The sequence below is a fragment of the Pelodiscus sinensis genome, chromosome 3 (genome assembly GCF_049634645.1).
Source record: "Pelodiscus sinensis isolate JC-2024 chromosome 3, ASM4963464v1, whole genome shotgun sequence".
In the NCBI taxonomy this organism is placed as follows: Eukaryota; Metazoa; Chordata; order Testudines; family Trionychidae; genus Pelodiscus; species Pelodiscus sinensis.
In genome coordinates this window covers 174,846,000-174,870,835 of record NC_134713.1, presented here as the reverse complement: position 1 = coordinate 174,870,835, position 24,836 = coordinate 174,846,000, and the positions used below count along the sequence as shown (strand labels likewise).

Genomic DNA, 24,836 nt, shown 5'->3' with positions numbered 1-24,836 from the left:
AATATTATATTGCAGTTTCAAGTTAAAGATTTAGATTGCATAGTCATGTTGTTGCTGTAATTATACATTTTAATAACTGTCTTTAACAAGATCACTAAAAATGTTCCCCTGGATGTAAAGAATTTCAGGAATAGAAAAGGCTCACTTCTTTATAACAGTGGTAGAAATGTAGCCGTGTTAGTCTGGTGCAGCTTTATCAACACATTATCAATAAACTACAGCCTATACTAGAACAGGATACTGAAGTCCAAGACGCTCTGGGAGACAGACCCATAGTCTCCTATAGACAACCACCTAACTTCAAGATGATTCTTACCAACAACCTCAGGACATACCACACTAATACCAACCCTGGTACCTTCCTTGAAACAAACCCCGTTGCCAGCTTTGTCCACGTATTCACTCTGCTGATACCATTATTGGACCCAACCAAGTGAGTTATAAGATCAAGAACACATATTCCTGCGCATCCAGAAATATAATTTATGCAGTCATGTGCCGAAAGTGTCCATCTGCTATGTACATTGGACAAACGTCTCTCACACTTCGCCAAAGGATCAATGCCCACAAAACAGATACCAGACAGGATCACAAAGAAAAAACAGTTTCTTGCCATTTCAACCAGAAAGGACATTGTCTCAATGACTTGATTACCTGCATCCTGCTTCAAAGACCTTTTAAGACTTCACTTCAAAGAGAATCCTCTGAACTGTCATTCATACTTAAATTCGACACTTTACACTCAAATTTGAATAAAGATGCTAATTATCTTACCCATTACAAAGATAGCTTCCCCAATTATCACCTCTAATATCACTAGCTCACAGACATTTACCTCCCCCTCCTCCATCCCCCTTCTGTTCTGAAATTTGATTTGTCCTTTTCATGTGTTCATTTTTTTTTTTTTGTATCCTTTGGTATATATGGTTGTGACAATTTTCTTCCACTATTTGATCTGAGGAAGTGGGTGTGGTCCACGAAAGCTCATCACCTATTAAACCATCTTGTTAGTCTTTAAAGTGCTACACAGTCCTGTTTTTTGTTTGTAACAGGCTGCCTTCTATCTTTACTTCAGTTTGCAGCACAAATAAAGATGAGTTCTGTTATCAGTACTGTTCTTATGCTTATTTGAATTTTTACAAAAATCATTTGTATAGCACCTTTTATTTTAGGCGTCCTCCATACAACACTAGGAGAATGCATGTCTTGACCTACTATAAATCCAGCTCCTCTTACTAGAGGACCACATCAGATAAGATGTACTTCACAAACTGCACAATATTTGTTTAAGCACTTTCGCGGGCATGAATGGTTTAGGTGACCATTTTGGGATTTGAACATGTGATGCCAGAAATTAAAAATCTAACACTTAGACCTTTATACTCTCTCTCCATATTTTTGGAAAGAAGTTTAGAGGTAGATTAGTGGTTGGGTTTTTTCTTTTCGGTAAATATATTTAGGATAGGATTAGAATCTCTAATTTCATCTCACAGATTAGGCACAATACTAACTAAAAGGAAGAAAATAACAAGCATCTAATGTATAGAAGATGTACATAGAATGGCTTGTGGTCTGACCTGATGGCATATTCAGGTCCAAGTACTACACCTGATTTTGAGAGGCACAAAGAAGATACTCTTAACACTAAATTTGTTTTTTTGACTCCCATACAGAAAGGGAAAAGTGTTTTAACTAACTGAGATGTGGACACATCAGACTATTTTCTATGAATATAATAACATCTAGCTCTTACATAACCCTTTCTCTGGAAAGCTCTCAAAATGCATCACAAAAGGAAGTAAATATCCTAACTAAGGCATTTATTATCCTAATCAGGTATTTTGAAAATGTCCCTCTTGGTTCATTCTATTCTAAAATACCTAGATAAAGTTTCTGAAAATCGTCAACACCATTAAATACACGATGCATTTTATTGTACTGAAGTTATATGCACAAAATGGAATGTATTATTACAGGTATTATTGCAACTGTTATGAATCTGGAAAAGAGATTGAACCAACAGTATTTTGGATATGAATAGAATTACCAAACTTAGAGCCATACAGGATCCCAATGCCCCGGCACTAGTGTTTAAATAAGCATATTATCATTGATGCAATTAGGGAATTATTGAACTGATAAAGGGGTTTATACACTTCCCCTTCAATCTCTTGACAAACAAAAATAAGCCTTTGACTGAAGTGAGAAAAACTAATGAAAATACATAATTTTACAACTCCATCTGATGTACACTTTACATTTTACAACTGTGTATTCAAAGCCCAGATATATGCAGAACGAGAAATGCTGGCCTTTTTGGAAAACAAAAATTGCTCTGCAGTGTTTACATACTCTTTAAAGAGTGCTATATGTAACATTTCTATGAAACCGAAGTATCCAATTAACACTTTGCAGTTATTCTTCACGTCAATGGGAATAACATCTTTAAAGGATCTTGATACATTGATGTAGGCAAATATTTTCAAAAACTTTGATGCCTAAAGTCCTATACCTACATCTTCCTACACCAGAAGTGACTAGATTTTTCAGAGGCTCCCGTTGGAGTTAGCAGAGATTTATGTTCTCATCACTTTTTAACATTTGGTCACTTATTTAGTTTGCTAAAATTAGCTACTGAAGTCTGAATATTCTGACCCTGTATCCTACTGTTTAGCTGTATTTACTGGGACTGATTCTTCCTTGCATCAGTGTAACATAGTGGAAAATAAAGACTTTTGAAGCCAATAGGATCCATTTCTCATAAGCTAGCAAATAACTTAAGCATTAATATGAGAATAGGTCCTCAATATGAGGCAAATACCCTGTTCATCTGATTTAGACTGGTCCACCAAGTTTGATATCTTTTATACTCCTAATACAGTGGACTTCAAGCATTAACCTCTACTTTTGTTATGTCACTAGTAGCTTCTGAAAGTTTAACAGGTAAACTTTTTTTCCTAGATCCACAGTCCTTTGATAGGTGTTAGAAATATGGTGACTGAAATGACAATCCTGATCTTAAATCCAAAATCTTTGATGTATTACACAAAATACATTTGAAACAGTTTATTTCAGCCTACTTATGGAGGTGCCTGACTTAAAAATGTCATTTTGTAAAATTCAATTGAAAATGTGTTTGCTATAATTATACTTTGTCACCTATAGAAATCAGTCATTTTGGTGACTTAATTTTTGGTCAGCTACAAATATAAAACTGAAAGGAAAAGACTACCTGTGTACACAAACATAATAATGGAAAAAGATTTGATGGAAAAATAAGACAGGTTTTTGTGTGATGACTGAATATACACACATACACTTGCTGTAGGATGTGGTACTACATACATTTGAATGAGGACATTTTATATATTTAAAATACAAAAATATGCTTTGTTAAAGGCTTAAAGAAAATAACTTAAACTCTGAGAAGCAAGAAAATTCATAGTTGGGACGGAAACTCCTTATGCCCTTGTATTGCAATAGTTAGGCCTGTTGGGCTTAATTCGGCTCTCAAAAGTTTGCAAAATACCCTTTTTGTTTCCCCAGTGGGATTTATGTTGGCATATGAAGACAAACAGTGATTTTAAAAATGGGAGTTTCGGAACATTCTTGCTATATTGTGGATTCAAGTCATATCCTCGGTTACTTTAACAGTTTGTTTACTTTTGTTTACAGTAATTTTAAAATAGAAGAAATGAGGCACTGATATGGTATGGCTTATTTGTGTCAATGTACCATATTTTGTTTATAGGGGTTTGACACCATTAATAAGCTAATGCATCAAGGGAAAGAGTAACTTTTTATAGTATAACTGTTTGCCCATTGTGTCTAATGACTAACTGATCTACTAAAGGTAAAACTATTGATTCAATGGAATAACTTAGTTTTAATGGAGTTGAACCTTTTATACAATAAATGTTTTGCCATGTACTGTGAATGTACAGTAGCTGCTTAAAACATTTATCTTTTAGCTGATTAAGAACCCAATCCTGCAGTCTTGACTCAGAGAAAACCACCACTTCAGTCATGGGAATTTTGTCTGAGTGCAGAATTTTGTCCTAAAGGTAGTTTAAAGACAACTATTTTTAGAACAACTTAAACCTGAAGTCACAGGAAAAAAAAACTTCCCTCAAACAAAAATAAAGAAATAAAGGGCCAAAGTTGACTTTCTTCAAATTTTGAAAAAAGAAAAAATATGTTCTTTGGCTCAAACCTTGTATACCAAATTCAAACCTGAAACACTGCTGCCCTCCATTATTACAAACTCCTGAAAATATGGTTTTACAATGAAATCTTCTAATGACCCTTAACTACATTGTCTTGAATGCAACATTAAAATAAATAAGATAGTGTAGTACAGATAAACATGCCTCCAAATCATATACCCGTTGTACAATGAAACCATTATTCTGAAGATGAAAGGAGAAGCTTATTTGAAACTATGAAATGATTTTTATAAGCAATTGAGGTTTTGATTTCTTTCCAAGAGTTCCTTTACTAGTTTCTCTAGAGAGAAGAGATGCTCATCGACATCTTCTGGTACGAGGTTCCGGATGGAATTGGCAAGTTCAAACAAATATTCTGTATTTCTTCCACTAGGACCAACTGCATTAAAAATCTGTTCAGCAATGTCTTCTAGAGGTGCTGGACCAAGGTAGTTAGGATTATCACAAGTTCCAATATATAGTAATACATTAAATGGTTTTATTGAGGGATCTTTTGGATAAAAAATGACAGTTGTAGTCCTGTAGCCTCCTTTCTCTCTGAAGTCGAGGTATGCTTTTACTTCAACTTCTTGTCCTGCAGGCAATCTGTAAGCAACACCCCATACACAACCCTGTGAAGAACATAACCAGAAAGATGTAAATCCAAACACTGCAAGAACACTAGCACACTTAATTTAAAACCTATTTTGTGGTTAGACCATTTTCTACAAATAGTATGCCTTCCTTCTTTATTTAGGAAAAAGCTGAAATCAAAATTCTTGTTTAAGGACTTTCAGTTGAAGTTAATTATGCCAAATTCTTTGAGAACCCTAATCCAGTTGTTACATCTAAATTTAGAGCACTAACTACACAGGTTTATTTCTGTTAAATGTTTGCTAGTGTCAGCAGAGGGAGTACAAAATTAATTCTCAGTCTCACAAAAATAGATAAATTCCTTGGATGGAGTGGTAGATTTAAAGTAATTTTTATCATTCTATTTAGGTAAGTTGAACTTCTTTTCTAAAACCTTGAATATTGCTTTATTCTGATACAAATCCTTTAAAATATATTTATTTTAATGAATATGTACCACGATATATAGAATTCAAAGCAAGAAGGCTATCTTAAACTTTAGGCTTTCTTTTCTCAGAACTAAATCCTGTATACCAGAGCACTCTACAACACCATTTGCAGAAATGGCATTAAAACATCTCTAAGAATCTGGATGTTTAACTGTTCCACAGAGCTGGATAGGAATTTTCTGAATAAATGTTTTAATTGGAAAATGCTGATTCATTAAAACCAAAACTTCTAATGGAAATATATGTCTCTCCCCCCGCCCCCACCTTTTATGAAGATGGCTTAGGTCCAGGATGCAGCCAACAGTTTCATGCTTAGGGTGCTCACTAGGAATACTTATTAGCTAGAATGAGTAGGAATGGTGTCCCTAGCCTCTGTCTGTGAGGGGCTGGTAATGGATAACAGGAGAGGGATCACTTGATGGTTACCTGTTCTATTCACTCCCTCTGGGGCATCTGACATTGGCCACTGTTGGAGGACAGGATACTGGGCTAGATGTATTTTTGGTCTGACCAAGTCTGGCTGTTCTTGTGTTTTTATGGGGGGGGACTCAAGTTTAAGACTCTGGCTTGAATCGGACTGAGTAGGGATTTGAATTTGGGTCTCTCTCATTCCAAGTGACCGTCCTAACATCTTGGGCATTTGGGGTAGTCTCGCTTTTTGTCTCCCTCTCATTTTGGAGTTTTGGATACAGAGGAGCATTGGTTCAGATGTCTAAAGGAAGGGATAATTGGACAGGTTTTTTCTATTTTAAAATAATTTTCAATGAGCTACAAAGGGAGAGAGTTAAAGCCGTTCTCCAAAACAACTAGTAGTCCTGTGGCTCCTTACAGACTAACAAAAATAAATATATATAGTACCATGAGCTTTTGTGGGCAAAACCTACTTTCTCAGATGAGCAGAATCTCATCTGAGGAAATGGGTTTTGCACCATGAAAGCTGATGTAAGGTGTCACGGAACTGCTCATTGTCTGTAACTTTAAAAACAAGCCGGGCTACCTCCTGAGACTTTAAAGCATGGAGTTTGTAAAACATTTTCAAATTAAAGTTACCTCTCTACTTCTCATTGTTTTGTTTCACAGTCATTTGTGCTGAGTTTAGAATTAAACAAATCAACTGTTGAAGTAATTGATAGTCTCACTACAGTGAGACTAGTCTCAAAATAACTTAGGGTTGTATATAAATCAAGATTTAAAAAAAAAAATCTAGTGATTTGCTTTGGGACTCCTGCAATCACAAATAAGTTAAACAATACCAATATAGCAAAAACAAACATAACAATTCTTTGCTTATATGAGAGTGTCTGTAACATAATGGTATCCAACAGTACTGTAGTGTTTAAAAAAAAAAAACTTACCAGAAAGGTACAGAAAGTCATTGATGGACACATACTACATTGTACTTGTTTTGTCAGCTACAAAAACAGTTGAAGCTTATTTTTACTGTTACATTTACCTCTATTCATTGCTACCGTTTCAGAGAAATGGCAGCGGTACAAGTATTTTCTTTTGTTTGAATAATTGAAGATTCACTGTACTTTTAATGTTATTTCAGGCACAAGCCCTGTTTAGACCAGCTCTCTCCAAGTTGCTCAAGCCCCAGCACATTATGTATGCTGGCTACACATCAATTTCACCCTAGACCAACTGTGACAACTAGTTTTAACACATATGACCTAAAAAACAAAAGCTACCTCAGCTCTTTACAAGGAGTTTATTTAATTGAGCTCCCTTCCTCTTCTCACATCACTGCTCAATAGTTTAGTGTCCTCCATGTCCCTAATTCAGTTGTATTTGAGAATTCCCATCCTCCTACTCTAAAATAAATGGAAATCTAGGATTTTTCAGGGAAGTTATTAGTGGACTATTGCTTCTCCTTCCTCTTTTAGCATTGCTCTTGCTCAAACATTTCCTCCATGACTGACTGACTTAACAGTCAAGTAGGTAAGAATCTGCCTACCATCTCCATCCTTCTCAGCGTAGTGGAAAATGTTCAATTGAGCCCAGGAACCATGTTTTTCTGGCAGCAGTGCTAAAGCAAAAACCTGTATTATATTAGAGGGAAATCCCTTTTGAAAAAGGAGCAGCCTTTGGGTTTACATATCTTGGAAGGCTCATGAAGCTGTAATGTAATCAAGCAGGGGCAGAGTGAAGGAGACAGGAAGCCAGTCAGTATCTTCTGGGACAGGATCCACAGGAAAAGGCTTGGACTGTGGTACAAAAGGCTACACAGGGATGTGATCCCGTCTTCCCCTCCCCCCTTCTTCTTTTCTCTCTCTGAGAAAGGGGAATCATTGGACATTGGGAAGGGAGCTGGGAAGTCCCTACCGACTATATGAATAATTGAGTCTGACTGGCCTGCCTTCCACTGGGAGGGAAGCAGATGGCTGTGACCTAGCCAGGGTTCCCTTTAAGCTGCGTGCTTGCGTTTGCGCAGAAAAAAATCTCCCCCCTCCCTTCCTCCTATGCGCAGCCATGTGGCGGGCGGCAGGAGGCTGCTGCGGTGGCGAGGGTCAGAGGACCTGGAAGCCATGTGGGAGCACAGCTGGGAGAGTAGCGAAGCAGGTACCAGGGTCGTACCAGAAGGGGAGACAGAGGGGCCAAGGACAGCGGGGACCTGGCACAGAAGATGGCTGGGTGGGGGGCAAAGGCATCAGCTGGGTGGGAGGTACTGGATGCAGGTAAATTCTGGGGTTTGGAGGGAAAGGTGCAGGTTTGCTCAGAGACATGTACACAATGGGGAGGGAAACAGGCGATATGTGGGGCTAGGGCTGTGGGCCCTAGGCCTAGGTACTGGCTGTTTGTGTTTGGGGGCAGACACGTGGCCCTGGTACATATACTGGTGGCATATGGCGGGTGTGTCAGATTGCAAGACTAGGCACAACTACAGGGTGTGGGGGAAGGTGTAGATAGTTAGCCAGGCATATACAGGCACCAGCTGGCTGTGTGTGATCCTGATGGGGGCATAGGCAGTGGGGCACACACAGTGTGTATTGGAGGCAGGGATCAGCAAGCTGGGTGTTTTTCAGGGTGAGTGCAGGGTTATGCACCTTGTTAATTATCTGTTGTGTTAGCATTTTTTCTTACATAACTGTGTGTGTGTGTGTGTGTGTGTGTGTGTGTGTGTGTGTGTGTAATTTTGTTAGTAACTAGTGAGTGCCTCAGTGGCACACGTCCAAAAAGCACACACACTGTCAATATTGGTGCACAAGACAAAACTCACTCTGCTTGTGGATGGAAAATCTTAGAGTTAAAGCTCTTGGACTTCAGCCTCGAGCATATTGGCCCCGGTGACTACTCGAGCATTTGCCTGGAGCCAAAGGAAGTCCAAGCCAGCCCTAGCCACCCCATTATAATGGGGCTGCAACCCACTTTGGGGGTCCAACCCACAGTTTGAGAACCAGTCATCTTGTACTGAGGCTGTACATTTGTCCTTTTTTGCCATGGTTCCATATGTTTTATTCTGCAAATATTTCAATGGGACTTTTCACAGAGTAAGCATACCTATCCGGAGTAAGGCTAGCAGAATCAGGTCTGTAACCATTTCCAAAACGGAGCATTTGTTTAAGCTCACAATATGCAGCAGCTTATTTTTTTAATCAAAGAGTTTAAGTAAAATTTACTATTACTTATTTTTGACATATGTCCCCAGGTTATATTTTAGGGAGGCAAGCATACTGGCTGTTCCATCAGAACAGTCTCAAACTGGTAATACAAGTTGGACCTCCCTGTTTGTGAACCCTCGGGACCCGACTGGTCCCAGATGAGGGATTTTTCCCGACCACGGGAGGTCATTTCAGGCCCCCTGCTGCTGGACTCCCCTGCAGGATCCCACACAAGGCTTCCTGACTCCCCTTGCAGACCAACTGAACTGTGTGCTGAATCCTGCCCTTCCCCACATCGCAGCCCAGATGAGCTGTGTGCCAGCTCCTGGTTCCTCCTGCCCACAGACTAGCTGAGTCATGTGCCGGCTCCTGGGCCCCCACACCCCTGCAGCGCATCGGGACTCTGATCCTGGAACATCCATGGTCATGCCAGACCACGGATGTTGCTGGACCAAAGAATCCCGGATTTTAGAGGTGTAACCTAAAGTTTCTAAGTTATATACATTTTACAGCAGGAAAACCATTTAAACAAAAGTTTAAACTATGACTATTCAGGAAGATGCTTAAAACTGTCTTCTATAATCTTGAAGCCAAAGCCCCTCTAGTTGCTTATAGACTAAATAAATTAGATCAATTGAAAGCCATTATTTGCACAATTTTGTAGAAAAGATCCAGATTCTAAGAACATATAGCGAAGAAAGAAAAATAATCCGTTATCTACACGAAGATTAAAAAATGCAGATTCCTAGTAGGAATGTTAAAATTAGTGTAATTTCTAACCATTTAATCGCTGAAAAGCCAGCTCCCTGCACGTACCTGCTCCCAGATGCCGCCTCTGATACAGAGGTAACAGTGCGGTGCGGCAGTTGGCTCCCCAGGAGCCACGTGTAATCGTTGGTGTATTTGATAAGTTCATGCTCATCGGTTACCCATTTAAACAGCTACACTGTTACATCCCTAATTCATAGTGCCCTGAACAATTCCCAAATGCAGAACATTCTGTATACTTGGAATAAATATTACGTACAAAAAAAGAAGTACTATACCTCAGGATCCTCAACAAGAGTCACAACTCTTCCAGGCTAAAAGGAAAAGAAATATTGCTAGTTCAGTGAAAAGCTTTTTTTTTTTTGTCAAATCATTAGCAAAAGTAAACAGTAAAAAATATATATATATTTAAAAAGTGGAGCAAGAATCATAAAGAAGAGTCTCATTGAAGTATCTATCCCTTTAAAGGATTTGGGCTCTGGTGTGTGTGTGTGTGTGTGTGTATGTTTGGATAATATTTGGGTATGTGGTGAAATGATCTGTATTATAAATCAGTATGAGAGCTAGTTGGTGGTAAATAAAACTTTAGCCTCTAAGTTGTTGTGGTAGGAACACAGAAATAAAGCTAAGGTTGGGGTATAGGAACAATTCTGAGTTCCTTAGTTAAAGTCCAACAGACTCATCCCTTTCTTCCTCCTAATTTTGACTTTTTTGGGGGGAACTTTCATGTTACTCCTTTGCAGTATTCATTAGTCACATCTACTTCTGCTTCACACCATTACTTTCAGATATTTGAATCTTCTGGGGTAATCTCCTAGTCTAAATGATGGACTTTCTTTCTTCTCTCATCTTTAAGTATATCTTCTAATAGTCCACTTCTTCCATGATGACTGAGAACCACAAAATCTCTTCTTCAGATCCTCATTCCAAGTGTTTAATACTCAAATTTGTGTTGATTCTTCAGTTTGGTAGCAGTAAATGCTCTGTATCCAAACAACAGATGCTAGACTTTTCAGGGATCATTTATGATCATTTTCTATTATTGTTTGTCTAATAGATTAGGTTTTCCATTACTTCTGAAATTCTAGGGATCAAGAACTTTCATTAGGAGTGCCACCAAACTATTAATTCAGGAACATGGAATGATAGCTGATTTCAGTGGTATGTAATGAGAGCTCTACTAAGGTAAAGGCTATTAGACCAGCATACATTTTGAATTTTTTGTCAATATTTTAGAATGAGTGGGCACCCCATACATTGGAGGTGGGGAAACCTATCTGCCCCCCTCCATGTGTCAGTGGAGGTATTTAGATATTTTTATTTTCACTGTTTAAATATGTTATTTCTCTTGAGTTGTGCGTATGTGTGTCTTCCTTTCCTTCTCATTCTTTTCATGAAATTATACTTGTGTACAGGGTCTGTATGAGAGCTTATATTTCTGTGTCATACTTGTCCTCAAGCTGAATTCGGTTTTGTGCATTTTCTACATGGCTATTCAGTCTGAGAACGCTGACCTATGTAGTATTGTGTTTAATCTGTTAATATTGAGGAAGTGGTAGAAGACTATTATATAAAAATTAAAAACAAGTGTAATTCAAAATCTGTATATTTTGTGTATCTTCAAAAGCTGAGAAGATTTTTAAAACTTTACTGCTTCCATATTTTTTCAACTCCCTATTCTTGAGATCTGGTTATAAATGTCTCTGTAGGAAATACAATAGCTAATAAATAGCTAAACTTACTGTATGTTTTATTTTAAAGTTTTACTCACCTCAGGTGAGTAAAAGATGGACTTTGAGACACATAGCTGTGACCAAATATCAGACTCTGGACATTCTACTATTTTCAGTCTAGTGTTTTTGTATTTTCCTGTGGTCAGTCTATAATAGTTTTATATTAATGTGCTCAGTAGTGTGTAAGGGCCAAATTCTGTCACTTGCTCTGTGGAGTGCCTCGGGTCTCTTGTAGAAATCACAAGGATGTCTCAAGGTATAAAGCACTATTTAACATGAGTAAGATTGGAAGACTCTATACCATTGGGTAAATCAGAAATTGCTAGACAAAGTATATAAGCAGACAGACTAAGGCTTCACTTCCTAGTGATAGAAATGTAGCCGTGTTAGTCTGGGGTAGTTGAAGCAAAATGCAGGACAATGTAGCACTTTAAAGACTAACAAGATGGTTTATTAGATGATGAGCTTTCGTGGGCCAGACCCACTTCCTCAGATCAAATAGTGGAAGAAAGTAGTCACAACCATATATACCAAAGGATACAATTAAAAAAATGAACAAATATGAAAAGGACAAATCACATTGCAGAACAGAAGGGGGATGCGGGGGGGGGGGGGGGGGGGGGGGGGAGAGGAGGAGGAGGAAGGAAGGTAAGTGTCTGGGAATTGATGATATTAAAGGTAGGGAGAGTGGGATGTTTGTGAGTTAATGGTATTACAGGTGATAGGTCCTTTGGTATATATGGTTGTGACTACTTTCTTCCACTATTTGATCTGAGGAAGTGGGTCTGGCCCACGAAAGCTCATCATCTAATAAACCATCTTGTTAGTCTTTAAAGTGCTACATTGTCCTGCATTTTGCTTCACTTCCTAGTGGAATAGAATAAAATTGGTTTGTGCGATGGGCATTCTACTAGTTCCTTTCCAAGTTTGATATTGATAGCTATTGCATACTTTCATACAGACAGATGTTTAACTACTCTTTTAGTGTTGCATTAAACACATACAGGGGGCCTACTAATGTTTTTAAAAACATTTAGTAACAATGCATATGAACATTGTTCTATGCCATTTCTCACGTATAGGGTTGCCAGATGGTTTAACAAAAAATACTGACCTCCCCCCCCCCCCAAAAAAAAACCAAAAAACAAAACAAAAAAAACCCACACCAGGGAAAAATTCTGTCAAGGGGGAGGGGGGGGGTTGGAAAGGAGTGGGGACACACACACCAAAGTTAAGCAAAAGTTGCACCACTCCCTCCAGTTTGGGGCCACACACTAACCCCCAATGTACCCACCCCTCCCTCTGAGCCAGTCCCCCCATCCCAATGGACTCACCCTTCCCCCAGACCCAGGCCCCGCTAGTGCTCCCCCATCCCAATGCACTCACCCCTGCCTCAGAGCCAGGCCCCCTGCAGCATCCCCCCATCCCAGTGCACTCCCCCCGCCCCCTAAGCCAGGCATCCCCAGTGCATGAAGCGCCCCATCCCAATCAAATCCGCTCCCTTCCCCTCCCCTCACCCTTCCCAACAGAGCCAGGCACCGGAGGAACGGAACAGCTGGGTAAGTTAATCTTACTTTTAAAGTGGCTGCTTTTGCCACCTAGCCTGGCTGCCTCAGCTCACAGTGTGTAGAGGGAAGCATCACGTGGCCAGCTCCCAGGTCTCTACTGGTCACGTGGGCCAGAGCAGCATGCATGCCGCTCCCACCCCAGCCTGGCGCCCCCTTACTGTAGCACCTGGCAAGTGCCCCCTCTTGCTCCACTTTGCTACGCCTCTGCTGTGCTCCTCACTCCCTTGCCCTTGCCATACTCGGCAGTGGAAAATTGTCCCCGCCGGATTTCTGTCCAAGGGAAACAGGAAATACAGGAGATTTCATTTGTCCGGTATTTTCTGTTTTTTTTTAAAGTGAACGGAGCTGCAAATACCGGACTGTCCGGGTGAATACTGGACACTTGACGACCGTACTCATGTAGTAATGAATACGACTTTTTTATCCTCTGAGGGATTATTCATATGTCTATCTAACAATAATTCTGTAAGTTTTTTGCTTTATTTATGTGTATTTTTAAAAAATGGGTTCTCTTATGTAACGTTATTAATAATTGGTGGATTAAATTTATTTTGGATGGGAAATTCACTGTATCTAGTTTGTATTTTTCATTTTCTTTCCAATCGCTTATTTTTCTTTCTTTTTGGATACCTGAGCAATTACATATTTCAGTGCCTCAGGTTCTGCATATGTTTCTTTGTGGATCTATCAAAGTCAGACACACTAGAAAAAGAGAGAGAGGTTCCAGTTTGCTATTTTATGTAGTAGTACTTTGAGTATGTGTTAGTTTATTATGCTTTAGTACAGCAGCATCAATAGAAACAGGCGCTAAAATGCATGGCTATTCATCTTGATGCATACTCTTCAGGAAGTAAAGTTATGTCAGAGGAATGAGTTTATCTAAAGGAGGTGCAGCTTGTTTCAATTGTTATATAAAGTGCCTGTCTTACATAGATACTCATGACTGACTGCTTTAAATATTTACTTATGGTCGCTATATTGATGTATTTTGCCACTGGTATGGAGTACGACTTCAGGAAGATACAGGAATCTCCCAGGTCATCTTGATGGTTGCAATAGGGTATAGTTTAGAGATGGCCTCTCATAACCTTATTCTAAACCAGTCATAGCTTTAATGGTCTCTTCACTTCTGAAGTTCTAGTCCAGAGGCACTAGTCCATATGCTTGAGCCCACTTCACTCCAGGTGTACAGCCATGTTCTACACAAGCCGGAGTTTCCAAGTGAATTTGAAGGGTAAAATCTCATGCATAGCAGCCTGGAAGTGACAAGAGGCATGGATGACAACAGCGAGGTCTGTAGTAAAGTGGCCAGTTATCCACTCACAATTGGAAAGGTGTTAAGACAGGGAGAAAAAAAGTTGGGCTGGGGTGGGGGGGGGGGGGGTTCGTAGGTTATAGATTTGTTGTCATAAGTCAATGTCTCTTCACCTTGACTGGTCCCTTTAAATGCGTTAGCTACTTATGCTGAGCAATCTGTCCCAGCTTGTATTGAACAGAGACACTCTTGAGTACATTTCCCAGACCTGAAGAGGAGCTTATACTGAGCTCCCCTTTCCAACAGAAGTTGGTCCAGTAAGAGATACATGAGAGACAGTATAGGTGAGGCAGTATCCTGGATCTACAAGGTTACAACAAAAATGCATATAAGAAATTATCACACTTTAGGAATTTCTCCAAATCCACTTTTTCTAAAACTCTCTTCTATGTTAACAGCATGGTAGCAGTTAGGGGAAAACATTAACAGCTTAAACTGATTCTTTAAGAAGAACATAAGTGTGTGTAGTTAATTAGAAGGAAAAAAAAATTCCAGATACCAGACCCATGCCTGACTTGCTCGGCCTGTTTTTAAAGCTCAACCGTCATTTTGTTTTTCTCTCATCATTGAAAGAACCCTACAATAGGGAGAACGGTCACTATATAAATGACTATATAGACTAAACACAAGCTGACAAGATGTCAAATGCACACAGTATAACTACTAAACTGAGGAAAAATATACTCCGATCTTTTAGTTGTAGTCATAGATGTGACTTTTTAAATAGTGAAGCATTGGCAAAATGTGATGTTGGTGTCTAAATTTTCACTATTAAATATATATTTTATAGAAGACTCAGTGAATGCAAAACCACCCTTTTTGAAACATAAATGAGGACTCTGGCCTCCAGTACTTCCAAAAAAACTATGTGAAATCTTGTTGACAAATGAGGTTTTGTCTAACCAGAGTCTCTTAAAGGTTTGGGGCATGTCTCTCTTATGAAGTGTAATGGTCTCAAACCATTCTTCATGCTTTACTCTTTAAATGGTTAAAAAAAGTCAAGTTTGCTAAAAGTAATGATAAACCATATCCTTTCTTGTTTGTTACAAACCATTACAAGTAAATATTAAGTGGCTGGCAAAATGGGCTAAAAGAGCCAAAACAAGAGCAAAGATGCAGCTGAAACACCATGAAATTTACAGGGAAGATGAAAAGTAAAAGATGATACAGAGTGGGAGAGCAGATGCCAAAGGAAGGAGTTTAACAAAAAATGGTTATGGAGAGGGATTGGACAGTGTGAGAGCAAATGATCACGTCTGATAACTTTTAAATTAAAATATAAGATGACTGATTCTCTTCATCCCACATGTCAACTATGAGGTCAGATCCTGGGTGGGTTTTTTTTTTTTTTTTTGTATTTTGTACAGTAGAGGAAGCTGGAGCATTTACCTTAGGTCTTAATTTTGCTACAATTTTCAGTTACATGTAGGAAAACTTCCAAAAGATGGACCCTTGGATGTTCCTAGATGGGAATCCTACCCCCAAACTACCAAGTTTCTACCTTCCAGATATAAAATTGATTGACTAGTCCCAATCAGGCAAAACTCAGTAAGTGCTCTCACCGCTACCGGAATTTTACCAAAGCCACCATAGAGCCCTGAAAATCCACTGATATCTGCTTTATATTGCTGGGTATCCACATTTGCAGATGTGAATACAGATATCCATGGCTCATTTTTGCAGATGAATACAAATTTTTATCTTCATGAAAGGCTCTAACAATTGTTCTGCACAATATACATCTCTAGAATCTTTTTGTTTATAATAAAAAGTCAAATATTCCCATTTGATCAGTGGGAAAGATGCATTTGTCTGTAGGCATTGATGCTTACTCTCCTACACTTTAGTTGGGTTACTGAATTCTCATGTCACATGCTTTGGAAACATGAACACCATTCAGTCCATTAAGAAAGTCTGCCAGGTAATTACATTCTCTGGAACATTATAGTTTTACAGATAAGAAAACTGAGGCACAAAGACAACAGCAAGTCTGTGGAAGAGCTAGTAGAACTCTTGACTCCCAAGTTTGCACTTTAACCTAGCCAATATTTATTGTTAAACATGCTAGTATAATTTATTGAAGACCTACAGAAAGGCATGGAATAAGAAATTTATTTCATGTTCCACAGCAGGTTAGGAAGTAACCTTTGCTTTTTCAAACTGTATAATTCTTACATCTTCACTAGAGCTGCTCTCTCTCTGTCTCCTGTTTTAGCTTGGAGATGTCTATGGTGTGTAAATGAAGTGACTGCTTGGGAGTAAAAAATCTTCCAAGAACAAATGAAAAGAATTTAATTAAAATTGGCATTTACAGTTTTTCTTTCACAAAGTAGGGAAACATATTTGGTTCATTTTCATAAATCAAGCCCAGTGTGGTGATTATCAGTTAAGTATTTCTGATGACTAAATCATTAGCCACATATGCAGCTGTAAATAACATAGCTCTGCCCCATCAATGTCATTCCCCTAATTTGCTAGATGTTTCTGTAACCTATTGTTTCCTTAGCATTTGTTGAGCCATTTAGAATTATATAAGGGGGATAGCTCTTGTAAACTGAGAGCGATGCAGGATTTCAAAATGCAGTAAAACTATATTATGCTTTTTTCTGTTGCTTGAAAAATATAGGTGTCCACAGGAAATTGGAAAGGATGCTTACAACTGGACATTTTTTAATGTTGTTATCCTGTGGTTTGGGGTTTTCTTCTTTTTAAACATGAGATGGAAAAAAAGGATAATCTCTGCTCTTTAAAAGTTGTAGTGTATGGAAAAAACTAAAAGTCCACATAAAGTAGTTTGCTCAGATCTCTGCTTTGCTTTGGCTCCCTATTTGTAAATTCATACTTCCCCCTTAAGATTAAACAAAAATTAAATTTATTTTCTTCTGTCTACTTTGTTAGATACATATTCTTATTTGGGATAGGTTTCAACTACTAAAATTAACTATTTTTGGTTATTCTTGCTGCCATTACCATCTTACTCTTGCATTGCTCAAAAGATGTCCTACATTGTGAAAATCTACAATTTAGCTACAAAAATTGACTTGAGGAGTCTCTGAACTATAATGAGCAGTTAGCACCTAATACACTGTTGGCATCATGCTGAAATGGTCACTTCCTAATACTCATAAAAGGAAACTAGAATAATGTGAAGCAGAAGGCATGACTTACTCTTAGGATGTATTTAGTTGTGTGTACAAGGTAGACGTATTTTCTTAAATTTTGAAAAAATGCTGAAAGGATCAGTAAAATTAATAACAGATTCCACTAGGCACTCCCATTTTAAGTGATCACTTAAAGTATTTCCTTATCCCCACGTTTGTATAGTACCTAACACAATGGAATCTCATATTTCTCCGGGATCTTTGGATGATAACTTTTATTGGCCCCTATGTTGGCTTAAGGTAAATTTAATTTAAGAAACAGATCAAAATCAAATGCATTTGTCCCAATATTGATATCATCATCCTTGTCTTCTCCTTTTCCCCTCCTTCATTTTGTTCTTGTTGCATTTTGTCCCTATTTATACCCAGTTTCTGCTGCTGTACCCAAAGTCAGTGAAGCTCCACAAGGACTTCCCTGTGCCTATTTGTACTGAGGCATTTGCAGATAGAGATCTTGGACTATAAGTTCCATGGGGCAGGAATTGTTTAAAGAGTATATTCAGTACCCAGGGTGGTGAAGCCTTGGTCTTAACTGGGGCCTCCAGGCACTAAGACTATGATATAAAAGTATAAGAAATACACTACATTTTGGTGAGTTTCATAGAACACGAGAACTCCAAGGGACCTCAAGAGATGATCAAGTCCAATCCCCTGCCCTCACAGCAGTATCAAGCACCATCTAGAATGATCATCCCTGATAGTTGTCTGTCCAACCTGCTCTTAAATATCTCCCGTAATGGAGATTCCACAACTACCCTCGGCAATTTATTCTAGTGTTTAACCACACTGGCAGTTGAGAAGTTTTTTCTAAAGTCCAACTTAAACCTCCCTTGTTGCAATTAAGCCCACGGCTTCTTGTCCTATCATCAGACACCAAGGAGAACAATTTTTCTCCCTTTTCCTTGTAACACCCTTTTGAAAAGGTTAAACATTTTATGGTTTGTTAAAACCATATAGAATCTAGGTTCCTTCAGGGAATATCGAGTGTGCTGCCTGCATAAATGGCAGTGGTGATGGTAATGAGATGTTTTTTACATGTGATGACCCAGTGAAATTGAATCCACGTATAACAGGGAAATATTAATTTTGTAGCTTTGCCTGCTTATTGCAGAGGCTCTTTCCATATTGGGAAACCCTTCAGCTATCCTGAAACTACTGGGATACAGAAATGGATCAAAGAAAAGTCAATTTACTTATTTCATGCCAAATGGGAATTCATATTAGTAAACAGTATTTTGGATCAGTAATTTCATTAGTAATTGCATCATTGCTTGAGGTGAGAAATGGACTTCTGTTGAAAGCAGCAGAATGGATTGTTTGGGAGGCTACAAAACTAACATTACAAGATTTGATGCTTGGTCTACTCTACAGTTTATGTTGATAAAACTAATCCATGCTCCTGAACAACACAGTTACACTAATCTAATCATCCAGAGTAGATGGCACTGTATGATGGGAGGGGCTTCTATCAACATAGCTATCACTCTTGGAGAGGTAAGCGCTCACATTGGCATAGGTAGCGTCTTCAATAAGTGCTACGTTGGTGCAGCTATGCCAGTGCAGTGCTGTAAGTATAAACAAGCCTTAAGTATTGTACTGAAAATACATTTTCTAGTTTTGGGCCTTTGAATATGCTAAGTTCTTTGGAAGTCACGTGTCCATCTCCAAAGTCCTGACATAGCTGGCATGGCTTTGAGATTTCTGAGGTATAACTTGTTACTGTAGCACAACATTTCTCAAATATAAAACAAAAACCAGTAATTTAAATAGTCAAAAGCAGTTTAAATATTCAAATCATTAGAAGTACAATGTTATGATCTTCTGCATGACTAGGCAATTATTCACCCAAATAAAGGAATACTTTGCTTCTTTGAACTATGCCATAGGAGTGAACCCCCTTTGTTTCAAAAGTTTAGTTTTTTATTTCAAGAAGACTAAAATGTAGAGATTGTGCATTTATTACACTGCTCTGACACCTTCCTTCTTTAAAGTGGTACTGCTAATTTTTTTAAAAAATTAAGCAATAAAAAAAAACAAGTTTCAACAGAGCATTATTTTAATATATTCTAAAATCTTTAAAAAAAATCCTTTTAAAAACCGTTTCAATTTTGGGTTTGGATTATATAAGGATATTTTTAACAGAGTTGAAACGGAGGGCCCAAATATATAAACACCTGAATGATTCCATAAGAAGTCCCATGTAAGTCAAAAGTACGTAAGTAACTACTCATTTGTAAATGCTGGCAATATTGAATTTTAAGACCTATCTTGCAAGCTGTTTCAGCTCTCTTCCCTCCCAATGCCAACCCTCACAGTGTTCATTATTTTGCTCTGCATAGGGTTTCCCCAGGCAGATAAGCTTTTGTTAGATTGGGGCCTTAATGACTATAGGGGGAAAGGGTGACACTAACAGCACAGAATGCTGACAAATGCACAAAATAAACTAGGGGTGGGGGAGAATAATAGCCATTTTTGTTCTGTTAGTGTGAAACAAAAAGCTGTTACTTATAACGAATAGTAGGTATAAAATATTCAGTCCAATGTGATTTTTTTCCAGTTGATGGTGCAAAAGATTATCCAGTAACTGCTCATGATAATGATGTAGGAAGGTAAAAGAGGTGGTGCTTTATACAGAGCTAGAGGTAGATGACGATAGTTATATATGTGAAACTGGTATTAAATATGATGCAGTTGAAAGGCAGAGGAGGTAAAGGGTATTTACTTGTAGAGAGTATCTTAAAACTATTAAGTTTTTGGGGACCCGTGTTAGGAGAGTGGAGTTCGATTGTGTTTACTGTCTAAATGGGATCTGTTTGTCCATGAGAGAATGGGAGAACTGTGGAAGTATCCTTTGGTGCAGAGGACTGTTTGTGTGAGGAAGAGGTGTGTGCCGGGGTGTAAGGACCCGCATTTGTTTGTGTTGGGGGTAGGTGGGGCTGTCTGCAGGAATTGCGTGTGGGAAGTCCGGGATCCATTCTAGTGGGGGGGAGAATGCCTGAACTGAGAGGAGGGCAAGTGTATAGATGCCCAACCCTCACATGGAAGGGAACTGAAGAGCGGCACGTACCTGTATGGGGGGGGAGGGAGATGGAGGGGCTGAGCGGTGGGCTCTGGGTTACTTGCTGTATAAACGGAGTGGGGGTGAGCTCAGTGCTCCCCGCTTTGGGTGAGATGTTGGGTGGCATATCGCCTTCCCCCCTCGCCCAGTGGATTAACTATGGCCCGGGGAGGAGGAAGAGCAGCTGCCACCGACATTTCCCCTCTCCTGCCCCCTGGGGGCGGCTGATGGGTGCTTCCCTCCCCAATCGGGGCACCGGCAGGACTCGCTCTCTGCTGCTAGCGCTCACCTTGCCCGGCACCCCGCGGTGGTCTGTGCTGCCCTGCCAGAACCTCCGGCTGTAGCCCGTGATGTACCCGACCATCTTTTCCTCGTAGGGGAAATCCACCTTCCAGATGAGGGAGCCGTAGCCAAACACCCACATGGTTCTCGCCCTGCCCGCGTCCCGCCGGCCGGCAGCCGCCCCTGCCGGTCTCTGCTGCGCTTTCCCCGGAATAAGGGCAGAGCGGCCCCGGATTGCTGCGTGGCACGGCGCCGCCTGGCAAAGCACCATGGGGCTTGTAGTGCACGGGGACCCTGGGCGCCTCTCCCGCCCGGTGTCCCGGCCCTGCCCCCGCCCGGCGGAAACTGCGGGCAGAGGCCAGGCCAGGCCACCGCATCCCGGCGGGGGCTGCGCTTTAATGCAGCCCCCTGCGCCCCTCTGGGTAGCGAGGCCGCCCCGCCCCTGCGCTCCTTTGGCGGGGTTGGCGAGGCCGGTGGAACGACGAAAACTGAAACCCTGATTTTTTGCGCCTCATTGCATTTTCCGCCATGCATGCATGAAATTCTGGGCTACGGCTCAGGACTTGCTACCTGGTACAGTACAGGGGTTGCTAATTCTGAGGGACGGGGTTCCGTTGTCCAAAACTCTCACAGTTTGCTCCCTCCTTGCTAATGGCCACAGCTGCTGTTTGTGTTTTGCCTTTTGGTTCTAACAGTAGACAGGATGGGGTCTTGTGGTCCAGGGGTTGTAAATTACAAGGGATGTGGTTCCCTGGTCGAAAACACTCACCATTCACTCCTTGTACCACATCTTCCCCCACCCACTACAGTTTGAGGCCGGGCTTCTCCATGCACTAACCTGCAGGTGGAGATGGAGGAGGGTTGGGCTTGGAGCAGAGAGGCAGGGAGGAGGCTCCAGCTACCGGTGGCAGGCGGAGTAGGAGCACATGAGCTGAGGGATGACAGGGGGAGCAGAATGGGATTAAATTGGCGCCTCCCTAGCATGGTGCCCAGGGGCAACTGATCCCTCTAGGCCCCTTGCTACGCCACTGCCTCCCCCCGCAGATCTATCATCTTATGCATGTGCAAGATCTGAGAGCCATCCCATGCATCTGCAGTTAGTGTCTGTGGCGCCTGTTTCTGGGTGGTGTCTCAATGCTGCCACATTCACCTCCAAAGAGGGGGCTTCCCAAAGCAGGCTCTTGCTGCTGACCCCCAAGGCGTCCACAGGTCCAGTCTTCTTTCAATGGGCCCACTTCCCAGGGCTCATTGATCTTGGATCTGGCTTCCATCTCCTCTCCAACCTTTGCAACTGCCCAGAGGTGCTCACCTTCCGCCTTATCCATTCCCAACTCATTCACCCCACAGGGACAGTCTCTGCTTCACTTGTCCTAGGGACTATTCCACCAAGACATAATACAAAGTTTCTATGTAAAAGGACTCAATACAAAGCTAAAAACTTCAATGAGAGAATGATTAATACAGAGACATATCTACATCTGCTGAAGGGAGACACCTCTGCCTGCCTCCAGCCCTCTCCCTTGGGCTGTGTCCAGACTCAGGGGTTTTTTCGAAAAAAGTAGCCTTTTTTCGAAAAAACTTCACCTGCGTCTAGACTGCAGCCGCGTTCTTTCGAAATTAAATCGAAAGAATGCGGCTTTTCTTTCGACGGTGGTAAACCTAATTCCACGAGGAAGAACGCCTTCTTTCGAAAGTGCTCTTTCGAAAGAAGGCGTTCTTGAAAGCAAACAGGCTTTTTAGAAAGAGAGCATCCAGACTCACTGGGTGCTTTCTTTCGAAAAAGCGGCTTGCTTTTTCGAAATTCCGCGTGCAGTCTAGACACTCTCTTTCGAAAGAGCCTCTTTCGAAAGAGGCTTGCAGTCTAGACATAGCCCTAGAGTCTACAGCTCCATTGCAAAGCAGGGGAGGGGAAGGAAAGAGGTTGAGGCATATCCAATCAGACTGAAGCAGTCATGACCAAGCCATGCCTGGGAGCCATTCTCCTGTCCATTGTTGGTGCTTCAGGCATGCTGAAAAGCAGTCACTTCTAGGGTGGGCTGGACAGCTGTTTAACACCTGCAGTCCCAGGGCAGGCAGGGGGCAGTGCAGGCTGCCTTCCTGCAGGGCCCCCATCAGAACCACTGTGCCCTCCTGGCTTAGGAAAAGAATAAACAGGAGGACTGGAAATTAGCCCTCCCAGTCTCATATTCTGTAGGCAGGGAATGAGCCCCAGCTAGAGTATCGTGTCCTGTTCTGGGCGCCACATTTCAGGAAATGTGGAGAAACTGGAGGAAGTCCAGAGAAGATCAACACAAATGATGAAAGGTCTAGAGATATGAGGCAAGGCTGAAGGAAATGGCCTTGTTTACCTTGGAAAAGAGAAGACCGAAAAGGGACGTGAGATCAGCTTTAAAGTTTCTAAAAGAGTATCATGAGGAGGAGGAGGAAAAAATTGTTCTCCTTGGCCTCTGATGAGAAGCACTGGGCTTAAATTGCAACAAGGAAGGTTTAGGTTGGACATTAGGAAAAACTTCCTGCATGTCAGGGTGGTTAAACTCTGGAGTAAATTGCCTAGGGAGATTGCGGAATCTCTATCACTGGAGATATTTAAGACCTAGTTAGACAGACACCTGTCAGGGATGAGCTACTCAACTTTGGAAGTCCCAGGGTCACACTGATACTTACAGAACATGCTGAGAGCCTCAACTAAAGTGTGGTTGAATATGCAAGCAAATATATATAAATAGCTTCTCTCACACGGACAGGCATGAATGCAAAGATTAAGGCAAGACTTCACAACACACAGGCCCCATTTAAGTCAGTTCTGCTGATATTAATAAAATTCAACATTTCCCTGATTTCTACCCATGTGACAGCACTTTTCATGAGCAATGACACTCCAAGAATTTAACTACTAAAACGCATCTCAGCAGAAGATCATTTCACTGACTACTTTTTTGGTTTTGGCTCCCACTCGCTAGCCACGTGTTGATCCCCACAGAAACCCAAACTGCACCGCAGGGCACAAACAAACTGGCCGTGGACAGTGACCCACGGGCCATTTATTGAGCAGCCGTGGGTGCTTGGTCCTGCTGTGAAGGCATGGGACTGGACTTTATGACCTCTTGAGGTCCCTTCCAGCTCTAGTGTTCTGTTATTTTATACTTCCCACATGGGGTTAGATGGGGGCTGGTGCCCCCTAGAAGGGACGGATCTCCAGAGCCCATCCATACCTCCGTGAGCCAGCCTGTGACCTCTGCCCCGGGACTGAACCGGAGCCAGTGCTCCCTAGAGAGGCCCTGTAGCCTCCTGAGTACTAGTGAAATTTTGGCGCTAGAGCCCTCCCTCAAGTGGATCCCTTGCACTGGGGGTCAGGTCAGGTCCTGTTTACTCCCACACTGTGGGATGCCAGGGGTGGTGCCTCTAGGCCAGTGTTGCAGTGCGAGGGGAGTGAATTGGCTAGTTCCAAAGCATTCCCCCCACAGGCCTCAGCAAGCCTGGGGGCAGGGCTGAGCGGATGAGAGAAGTGGGGGTAGGAGGTGGCTGCCAGGTCTCAGACTCTGCCCTTCGCTGCTGTTAGTTGGGCTGCACCGCGGGCCGGCAGGCAGCTCCCAGGATTGTCTCTTTCGAACAGTGGTGGCTTGATCGCAGATGAGCTAGACAAGGCATGATTGCTGAAGCCCCCCCACCCTGCGGTTGTTCCCGACATTAATCAGATTGCAGCGAGCCGGGTTATGCTGCTCTGTGCTGCACTCACATCTTTGCTACCCATGTAGACAGCCCCTGAACCACTGGAAACTGAGCTTCTAGTCAAGCCTGGTGTGTGACCTCAGGCATGTCACAGTCCCCACTGTGCCTCACTTTCCCCAGCTGTAAAATGGGAACAATGTTGGCCTCCGCGCTAAAGCCCTCTGAGTGTTACCAATGGGCGGAGCAAGGGCTGGCAAGGACAAGTCTTGCTTTGGTCACGTGGGCTTGGCACCATTCCAGTGGGCGGATGGTGCTGTCAGTTGCTTGATAGCACTTTATGTCCAGATGAAATCAAGTGAGGAGGTTCAGTGACAGACTGGTGAGCGGCTGAAA

The 24,836-nt window shown here is 41.3% G+C and overlaps 2 protein-coding genes across 5 annotated transcripts in view; one reads left to right on the top strand and one right to left on the bottom strand.

Annotated features, from left to right (window-relative positions):
- Positions 1-24,836, top strand: part of ASB3 (ankyrin repeat and SOCS box containing 3) — a 113,770-nt gene that overhangs the window by 10,276 nt on the left and 78,658 nt on the right. The gene's annotated exons all lie outside the window — the stretch shown is intronic.
- CHAC2 (ChaC glutathione specific gamma-glutamylcyclotransferase 2) lies at positions 1,909-21,011 on the bottom strand. The gene is made up of 3 exons (XM_006122105.4): positions 20,782-21,011; positions 9,936-9,971; positions 1,909-4,837 (listed from the first exon to the last, which is right to left on the bottom strand). The coding sequence occupies exons 1-3, from the start codon at positions 20,914-20,916 to the stop codon at positions 4,454-4,456; spliced, it is 555 nt and encodes a 184-aa protein (XP_006122167.3). The 5' UTR covers positions 20,917-21,011; the 3' UTR covers positions 1,909-4,453.